General features: G+C 38.3%; 1 protein-coding gene across 1 annotated transcript in view; it reads right to left on the reverse strand.

Moving 5' to 3' along the window:
* Nucleotides 1-1008: 1008 nt before the first annotated feature.
* Nucleotides 1009-10624, reverse strand: part of cep89 (centrosomal protein 89) — a 76070-nt gene continuing 66454 nt past the window's right edge. Inside the window, exon 17 of the mRNA XM_039795088.1 lies at nucleotides 1009-1995. Within this exon, the coding sequence (XP_039651022.1) occupies nucleotides 1848-1995 (148 nt within the window). The 3' untranslated portion in view covers nucleotides 1009-1847. The remainder of the gene's footprint in view (nucleotides 1996-10624) is intronic.

Genomic DNA, 10624 nt, shown 5'->3' on the forward strand with positions numbered 1-10624 from the left:
CAAAATTAGCTAAATAAGCCAACATAGTATCCAAGAGTTTAAACAAAGGTAGTAATAATAATATGAAAACAGAGCCAAGCGTATAAATAAATGTGAATTTCTTTGTGCATAAACACTTATTTTACCTCAACCCTTTTTTACTCTGTGTTCATTATTTCTTTAGTAACGATACTGTTGGTGGTATTTCAAGAAATCCCCCTGAAATACCACCAACAGTATTTCCTCCAGATAAATCACTCAATGCCATTTTGATCATTTTCAACATATCACCTGTACCTGTATGTAGCTTTTCCATGTCTGCCTGTTCTGTACTGTTTAACTCTGCCACTATAACAATGACAATACCATTATCATATGTGCCCAGCAGGTGGCGACAATTTTTAACCTTTATTTATTTTATTTTTTTAACCTTTATTTATTCAGGTGTGGTTCACTGAGAGGCAGCCTCTCTTTTGCAGGAACGCCCTGATCACATTCACAAAGTTCCACATTCATACCTGGAAGCTGCCCAGTACAACCACAGTCTGATCTGCTGGCCACTGAGCAATTGTACTAGTATTTATTCATTTCAATTCATCTTTTTTTTTCTTTTTTTATGTATAACTATACAACTTAACTTATATTGTCTCTGTGCTGTTTTATGTGTTTTTCTGTTGCCAGAGTGCCAAAGATGAATTTCCAGTGTATGTAAATTCAGTGGACAATAAAGTTATCTATCTATCTATCTATCTATCTATCTATCTATCTATCTATCTATCTATCTATCTATCTATCTATCTATCTATCTTTATGTTTTTCTTTGGAACACACCTCATGATAACTCAAAATACAGACCTTTTTTTTTATTTAACCTTTATTTATTCAGGGAAGGTTCACTGAGAGGCAGCCTCTCTTTTGCAGGAACGCCCTGATCACATTCACACAGTTCCACATTCATACCTGGAAGCTGCCCAGTACAACCACAGTCTGACCTGCTGGCCACTGAGCAGCTCCACTGGAGCAGTTGGGGTTAAGGGCCTTGCTCAAGGACACCTCAGTGGTGGTAATGAAGGAGGGACAAGCGCTGTTCTTTCACTTTCCCCACCCAGATTTTATCCTGTCAGTCTGGCGATTGAGCCGACAATCTCCCGATCACAAGCTCGCTTTATGTTTAGGATAATAGTCTTAATCAAGCTAAATAATGCAACTTTCTCCACTATTTGGTATACTTGTTCATATTTTATACTTGGCATGGTCTATAAAACCCTGAGACGAATTTAAAAAGATAAATAAATAAAACAATCTTTTATAAATCTTTATAAAAAGTGCAGTCTTTCTGACTACCCAGACTGATGTCAGGTATATTTGGCCACACTGTCAAAACTGAGCTGTTATAAAGTCAGCTGTTTTATTATGATTTTTTTCACTCCAATGTTTTATATGTTTTACTGAAATCCCTTTGTCCAAACCAAGTTCCCCTTACAGGAAAAAAGTAAGAAGTGAAATTACCCAGACTACTATTGCCTCCCCTTCGTTGTACAAACGAGACATGCTTAAAGTTAAATTCAAATATGAGTTTGTTACAGAGGATGGCGCAAGTTTAAGGTTTTATCTGTGTAACAAAGTCAATCTGGCAGATGCCTGTATGCTGACATGTTTAGGACTGTAACTAATGTACCCAGTCTATCTTTCCATCATGAGTTAAAACACCTATGGTTTATGGATAAGGAGCTTAGCAATAGAAATCCAGCCCAAGTTTATGCTTCTCGTCCAAGTAGTTGCTTTTGGTTATCTGAGTCAGATTTAATTATGGACCTTCTCTGGAGCCCAGATGCTGATGGGATTGTGGTCGTGGTGTCATCTGAATCCTAAGAAAGCCAGCCAGGAGAGGCACTGCCAGAAACGGCCCGACTGTGGAGGTCCACAGTGAGCCCTGAGTCCAAAAGAGTCTCCCTCATCTGCTGGTTCTCCCTGGTTGCCGCCTGCCACACCACCTCCAACTCTTCCTCTACTTCCCTGGAGGAGCAAAGAGAGGAGAGAAGACAAGGAGTCAGTCAGTCAAGTGCAAGCTGATAGGGTGACATAAAGGAAATTTAAAAACAAAATGAAATTTCATTTAACAAAACAAGAAAGAGAGAAAATAATACAAATAACGTGTAGGCCAACAAACTTTACTGAACCTAAATGATGAGCAAAGAAATGAAATACAGAAGAATGAAAGAACAAAGAAGGTGAACAGGCTGGGGTAGTGTGTGTGTGTGTGTGTGTGTGTGTAGTAGTGAGGAAAGGTGCTTTTATGATGAATAACAGATGACATGCAGCATTGCTGTGGTCAGGAAGCTCATTCACACATCACTGTGGCTGCAGTAAGTGATCAGGCTGACCACAAGAGGACTGAAAGGTGGATCTCTACTTTCTTATACAATGGAAATCATCTGTAGCCACTAATAGCTGATTCATTTTCAGTGTATCATGTCCTTTAAACCAGTGTCAGGGTATCTGCTGATTTTCACTGTGCAACTGCTACCACCATCGTGTCTACAGCAGACAATGGTGACACCCTGGGGACACACTCACTGCAGTGGCTCACATAGCTCCATTTCAAACTTGTATCTGCATTGTGCAGAATAAAATTACCTCAGGAAAGCCTAGTTCTCCTCAATCCTCCTTTTTCAAAAACACTGGGCTGTTGGGAATACGATTGCATGTCATCTCCTTTCCCAATTATCTCTAAAGTAGTGCCTGAAGCATTGTATTTTGTAAATGCAGGATAGAAAGGCCCAAAGCAGCAATGAACATCAGAATGTGATAGAGAGGGAATCATGGCTGTAGTTGGTTTGTTACATTTCACAGTGGTGAGACTACAGAATGAAGGGTTTGAGTATAATGGAGGATGTGGGAGTGTGCAGTAAGATTGAGTGAGATTATGTTGTAAAATTGTATCATTGCCTTAAACTACTCTCCAAAAGGTCAGCCAAAAAAGATTACCATTAGTTTTAGACCTAATAAACTGACAGTGTGGTTACACTGTTGTTTTCCTTTTTTTCTCCCTAATGCAAAGAAATGCTTTAAGGTTAAAACCTCATGATGCCACAGAGCTTATCGTACATTTATTCTGTGATGTCAGTAGAAATTGCAACAAATTGCATTCTTAAATAGTCGTGAGTGATATGGCCCTAAAATAATATTTTATAATTAATAATTTTTTTAGGGTATATCTGTGATAATTATATTTTTTATGATATTGCAAAATACTGAACACTAGGGGTGCACGATTCAGAAAATGTCAAGATTCGATTCAAAAATGATTCTCAATTAAAAAAACGATTTACAGTAAGTAAATGTATTTACTTTTCCCATGTGATTGCAGTAGACATACAATAAAAAAAAATTAAATCAATTTTAAATAAAAAAATAAAATAAAAAATATGAATCAATTTTTGGAATTCTATGAATCGGTAGAGCTTGAATACGAATGTGAATCGATTTTTTGCATACCCCTACTGAACACGATTTTTATTATTAATTTCAAGAACATACAGTTGCAACAAAATTTGTTTTAGTTTCACATGACAGCATAAATGTTAACAGATTGCTGTAAATACTTAAGATATGCAAGTGTCAGTTTTGCATCTGAAGTGTGCATGCAAAGAAGGTTATGGTGGGAAGAGAAAACTAAAATTAGTAAAATACTAGAGACCATCTTGCGATGGGATCACAAGGCAAGGCTGTTGCTCGGACCACACACATTTTCAAACTCTGCATTCATTTCATTTTAAAGATGGTAATGAAGATCAGAAGACTGGGACCCGAGTGACATTTGTGAAGATGTACAGTAACAGATATTTACGACAGCGGCGTTGGTTTTGTTTTCACCATGAGAGTCTATGTGTCCTGGAGACATCTACTGTAACGGGAACTACCACAGAGGCGGTTTGAGTACTTTGCCAAGTGTTTAGTATATGTCTGTCTGCGGCCAGATTTTGTCACTGTAATTATGACGAAGGACGACCTCTTCAGTGTTGCAACCGTGCAAATACAGTCACAAAACTTTACAGGTGTGTAGTTGACATCAAAATGAAGGCAGAGTTGGAAAATGGTTGTGGTCCAAGCAAAGGGGTAGGGGGGTAGGAAGTATGGAAGGGCCCCCCCACTCAACATATGAGTTAATTAGCTTTATCTGATAATCTGGGGTTTTCACTATGACATTCAAATCACTTTGACTGACAGTGTTCAAACCTGGTAAAACAAACCACTTTAGGATTGAATTAAACCTCATAAATCGCCCTCGCTCTCTCTCTCACAAGCATACCTTTTCATCAAATGACCTCACCAGGCACAATGCAGGAAACAAGTGGAGTGTTTCTAAATAAAGCAGCAATCACTGGGCTCTGCCAGGGTGTTACACTGCATTCAGATCATATGGGAATAACTGTCTGAGTGGTAAGATTGCTGAAGGCTCTGACTTGGAATTGTGTACACATATTCAAACTCAACTGATGCCATTAAACTGTTGTTTGTTTTTTTAGTTTTCTTCCAGATCAGCTTTATATATATATATATATATATATATATATATATATATATATATATATATATATATATATATATACTCAGAGGGCTGAGGCTATTTCAGCATAATCAGCACAATGAGAGATGTGATGACATTTGATTCTGATCACACTTTGATTATAAAATGAGCATGTCTCAAAACTGCAATCTAAAAACCAATGGGTGATGTCAATGCTGCTCCGTCCATTATTTTTAGTCTAAAAATTTGATACAACAGTAATGCTGGAAAATTATGTCAATGTCCAGTAATGTTGTTTATTCTACATACCATCAGTTGAACTCATTTCCAATAAAAGTCTGACTACTGTTAGTTGGCTTTCACCCATTCCCATTCCCATTCCCAGTCAATTCTGTTATGCAAATACCTGTTGTGACTGAAGTTCCAAACTTAGTAGGGCTGTGCAATTAATCCATTTCTGCTTTGCGAAACTCTTTTCATTAAAAAAAGGTTGGGACAATATGTCCAGGCCAAGGACAGCAGAGTAGCACTGAAACCACACTCTGTCACCATTCACATCATTTTAAATATATATTTTGTCATTATTATTTATCCTTTTTATCCTTTTTTCTCACAGATGTCCAACACACATGAGCATTCTCATACAAACTTGCATATATATGACATATTTCCATGTAAAAGTTTAAGTTCCTCTCTGCTTATACAGTTTATGATCCATTTAAATGCCTTTCCATTATTGCTGGCTATGTGCTCATTATATTTATGCTTGTTGGCTTCATGAATCAACTAACAACCTACTATGTCACACACAGAGATAAAAGATAGAGGGATAGTTATAATGGAAAAAAATAACAGCTCCAAGGAGACAGCACATAATTACCTGTGTGCTGTTATTGCTATAATGGCTGATGGATTAAAGCTTTTACATCATATGCTGTTCATACGTCAGCATCTGAAGCAATCAGCTGCCCTGTCTGTACTCAGTAAGCCACTTATTACAGGGGAGGGAACAGCAGCATAACGGACAACACAAATGTTGGACATGTGTATTTAAAATGAAGTGACAGGCTAAAGACCCTTGTCTTCCAAGGAAACTACAGACTAATCTGTGTATAGCGTGCTGGTTTGAAGAAGATGACACACTGTACCTCTACATTCTTGCTCAAAGCTAGAAGAGGGCACGTTGGGTTGATACATGTGTTAATAATGAATAATGATGACTCAGTTTATCTAGATTCAACACATACACAGTAAACCACCACTGATGATGCATCAATGAGGATTGGGGATGCACTTTTGTATCTGTTGCTTTGCTGTCTTACCCAGGGCCAGGAGTACAAAAAAAAGTTGAAACCATAGCGTTCAGTTTGAAATCTGAGGTTTTGGCTCACAGGGAATTCTTTTAAATACATTTCTCTCAATATTTTGAAGCTTTGGCCATGTTTAATATGAACATCTGTCATTGATTATACAGGATTGGTTGTTGACAGGGTTTGAAACACAGTGGTGAGATCACAAGTGTATCTTGAGAGCACTGACTTGACTATGTGGGGAAAAAAGGAGAAGAATGCTGTTTCTTTGAGTGATGGAACTAAAAATAATTTTCTTCCTTGAGTTAAGACCCTCACAAACTCCACCCTCTGCCTAATTACCTCCAACCCAAAAGGCATGCACACATGCGTTACCCATGGCAACCACACTTTTCATTGCTTCCTAAGAAGCTACTCAGACAGAATACGAAGATACATCTTGCAGCTGTAAGACATGGAAAATTCAACAGGAGCGTGTGTCTGTGTGTCTTGGTGGGACAGCTGTGGTGACCCCGAGGCCACACAGCTAGAGTCTAACCACTAGCGAAAGGCTCAGCAGCAGCTCCACTACCTCAGTACATCTCCATTACAATTACAGCTTCAGTAAGCTGCAGCCATCTCAGGATCTGGTCTATCGCTCTGCAACAGAACAACATTACCAGAAACTTACATTATTCAATGTTATTCTGAGCAGTGGGGTTAATCAATCTGGCTGGGAGACAGCCACAGGGACCAACAGAGGCATGAGCATTAGACAATCAGTCCTTAGTTATCACTTCAACAAAGTCTTTGGCCTTCTATTCCATAACTGAAGTGTGTCATTTCACAAATACAAATGGATAATTTAATAGTTCTAGATCCAGACAGATACTGCTATGGCTGTGTAATAGTGTGTCAAATTTACTTTATTATACTATTATTTTTAATAAAAGGTGTTCTGTCCTGGATTTATTCCCCAGAGGGTTACAAATTAACCTTTTCGTCCACCAGCCAAATGACTAGCGAATGTTAAAATTTGACCAGCCACTCAATAGACTGCCATTGTTTTTTTGGCTGGTGAGTGTAGCAAATCTACCAGCTAATTGCATATTTTACAAGCATTTGCCTGGTGGATGGTGCTATTTTGAGCCCTGATTCCCCATATAATATGTTTAACTGTGGCTTCTTTTTTATGGAACAAAAACATTTTGTTATTGAATTGCAAGGCAATTTATATTGTAACACTATGATAAGCAATTAACTGTGACTGTGGTTTATTTCAGTAGAATTGAGAAATGGTATCTTGGTGCGAGCTCTATTAACAGATTATGGATTATCTATGTGAGCAGAGTGCTGCGATTAACAAAGTACTCCTACTGCGCGCCGATGCCAGACTTCACTCTCTACTTGCTTTAAAGCACTAAACAAAACTTAGAGAGAAACGCTGGAGAGCAATGGGTACAAAAAAACAGTACGGTAGCTACTTGTGTAAAGGTCGCCATATAATCACCACCCATCACTGTCAACTCCGTGCTTCTTTTTTTCTTGAAACTACTGAGTCATTACAAGGAAGTACGAGTTATAAAAGACTTGGTCACAACATGACCCTCACAAAGAAATACAGCACATCTGCCTTTCTTCGAACCTCTAATGACAGCTACCAAAGAACAAGTAACAAAAGAGGAACAGACAATCACCCCTCTCTGCTGGATGCAACCACCCCTGAAGCGGATGGAAAACCAAGGGATAATTAAATACTACTAAAATGTGTTTATCTACATTCATGTGCTTTAGCATAAATTATGCATGAGGTTCCAAGTGTTTACGCCATTAATATAAAATAAGGTCAGCTATTTGCACTTGTTTGTTTTCCAGTGTGTGAAATCAGGAGAGATTAAGACTGCAGCAACCAGAAGCTCCAACCTGCTTGTAAGGAGCAAGAATTTAGAATAAGCACAAAATAAATGTTTCAGCAAGCTGAAACCATTTCTAAATAAACACAAGTTTACCCTGCATTTAATAGTCCAGGGCTGTTCCCTCAGACTTTCTTAATACTCTATACATACTATTTTCAATGAATTATCGATGGAATCTACAAATATCTTTACACAAAAAAATGATTACATATATATTCTTAACTCACTGTAAAATAATCTTCAAACAATTCTCAGTACCTTCTTAATTCATTCCATACATTTCAACCATTTATAACGCATCCTCCACAAAATACTGAACTCATTCAATCCCATGACAAATTCTACATGTAGTGCAAATGAATTATAAAATCAGGTAAATAAATAAAATGAAAGCAGAACTATTTGTCGAAATGGGAATATACTAGATACTTTAGCTACCTTTAATTATATCACTTTTATGTGGCAGATCTTTTTATGTTTTTGTGGCTGGGCATGGGGAAGACAGGACTGCTTTTAGAAGGAAAAAGGGACTGAAAAAGAAGACTCAGTCCCCTCCTGAGCTCCTGGAAGTCTCAGGCAGTGCTACTTCTCTAGAGGCTACGCAGAACTCAGCAGGAAGGCGGCAATCACAACCTATCAGCAAGTCTGCTGCTATAGCACAGGCAGAACACAAAGCAGTGGATCAGAGACAGAAGAGAATGAGGCAGAGATAGATTTTTCTTCAGTGTGGAGGTGAGAAGTTTGACTTCAGCAGAGTGGATTGCTACTTAGCTGAACTCCTAATGCTCTAGCTGAGAACAGGGAAAACCTGGTTTCTCAGAAACACTAGTAGGACAGGAACTCACCACCAGCTACAGTTATAGTTTCCCATGTTTGCTTTGGCTCGTAACCTAGTCAGTCAGGGCTTCACCCACATGCGTCCCAATGACTTACAGCGTCCAGGCCAGGGTAACGTGCAGGTTTGGTAAATCTGGTGCTGAATGCAGTTTCACAAACAGCAGTACAGCAGTTTGTGGTGTCTTAAAGCCGGTGCAAGTGGTGTGACGGATGTGTGTGGTACTGCGTGTTATTTGTCATTACGATGCCCTCGGGGCAGAGCAGGACAGGATCTTCTAAGAATCTGATTAGCTAGCTTTCATTTGATAGCAGCAGGCAGCAGGCCCAGAGACCGAGCTAAAAACAGACATACCAACGGGGGAATAAAGGGGATATGGTAGACTGTTTCAGTTGCTACAAAGTACCAGTCAAGTTTTTCAAAGCTAGCACACTGTAGTAGTAAGAATATCATGAAATAATCTTTTCCTGAAAAGCAGTCCCAACTCAAATGATTGGCTACATGAAATTCTTATTGTTTCCCATAAGAATACAGTACTTCCCTCACCAGAACAATTCAATTAGCTTAAATGTATAATATGCATTATTATCCTAAAAACAATGTATATAGACTAATACAAAAATAATCCCTTTTAATCATCACTTATGACCCACTAAAAGTGTGTGGTGGTGTCTGTGCAGAGACCCTGCTCTCTGTGTGTGCGGGACGTTTATGGGCGTCTGCAAAGAGCCTTTGGTTAATAACGTTTTATTCCTCTGATTCACTGCTTTGTTGAGCGCTTAAGTATTTCAAAACAATTAAGAATATATATGTATATATGTAAAAGAAAACACACAGTATACACATACATAAATACAATACAAAAACACTTATTTTTGCATTTACCCAAACCAATTATTAGCCACCATCCGATATTGTTTGTCCTAACAGTAGGCCTTTTTATGTCATTCTAAAACAAAATGCTTCAGGCACTACATATGCAAATCCTGTTAAAATAAGTTTTTTCCACCCCCAACAATCTAGCATCTGTAAATGAGAATACACAGTGGAGATTGGAGGATTGGATCGGACGGTCCTGAGGGGGTTAACTGATTTAGCGTGGAGAGAGAAATTGAGAATTGAGCTGTGTGAGCTGCTGTGTTCAGTGGTTTACAGCGATGTCAGCATCTACGCATCTCCTTAACCTGGCGTTGAGAGTGGAAATTGCACTGTACAGATATAAACTATGCACAAAAAGGAAATTTGTGTTTGGTAGATTATTTCTTTGTTTAACAATGCTTCTTGGCAATAAATATCATACCATTGGAAAGCCTGTTTATTTCCATTTTAAATGGTACTACATTTGTAAGGAACATGCATTTGTGGGATGAGCAGCAGAGCTGAGTATGTGGGTTGCGCCCATGAAAAATTTGCCAAATCTTTTCTGACAATGCCAAACAGCTTTTCTTTGTTGACTCTTGTTTGGTGTTGCTTGGTAGATTGGGTTATTGAAGTCTGAAGTAACAAGACATATTGGCAATTTAACAATTTATTCATTTCACAAACAGGAGCCTCAGTAGCATGTGGAAGAACCATAAACAGCCACGACAGCCTGGCACCTCCTCCTCATGCTGGTCAGCAGCCTGATCACACACTGCTGTGGGATGGCATCCCATTCTTCAACCAGCATTTGTGTTGTTGCTGCGTTACCAGCTTGTTTTGTTGTGGTGTCTTGTGTACTCTCACTTGCTGAATTGTTGTCCTGTTGTGGGTTTCACTTTGTTGTGTAAAGCAAAAATGTGACTTTATGTCAGGCTGATTCAGATAATGATATTTGAGGTTTAAAAAAATCCAATAAAGATAAATCTGTCAATATCCTTAATTGAACTAAACACATGACATAAACAGTTTTGATAAAGATACTGCAACACAGCTTCAACCGTATTCAATATGTCTTCTCCAACCTTCACCTTCTCCTAATACTAATATAACAAAATGTCCTTTATAGTTTGTTACTGAAGACCAAGATAAGTTAAATCAGACGACAATTGGAATCAATGTAAGAAAAAACAAAGAGACGATTTACAAAAAGGCT

The sequence above is a fragment of the Perca fluviatilis genome, chromosome 3, assembly GCF_010015445.1.
Source record: "Perca fluviatilis chromosome 3, GENO_Pfluv_1.0, whole genome shotgun sequence".
NCBI classification, from domain to species: domain Eukaryota; kingdom Metazoa; phylum Chordata; class Actinopteri; order Perciformes; family Percidae; genus Perca; species Perca fluviatilis.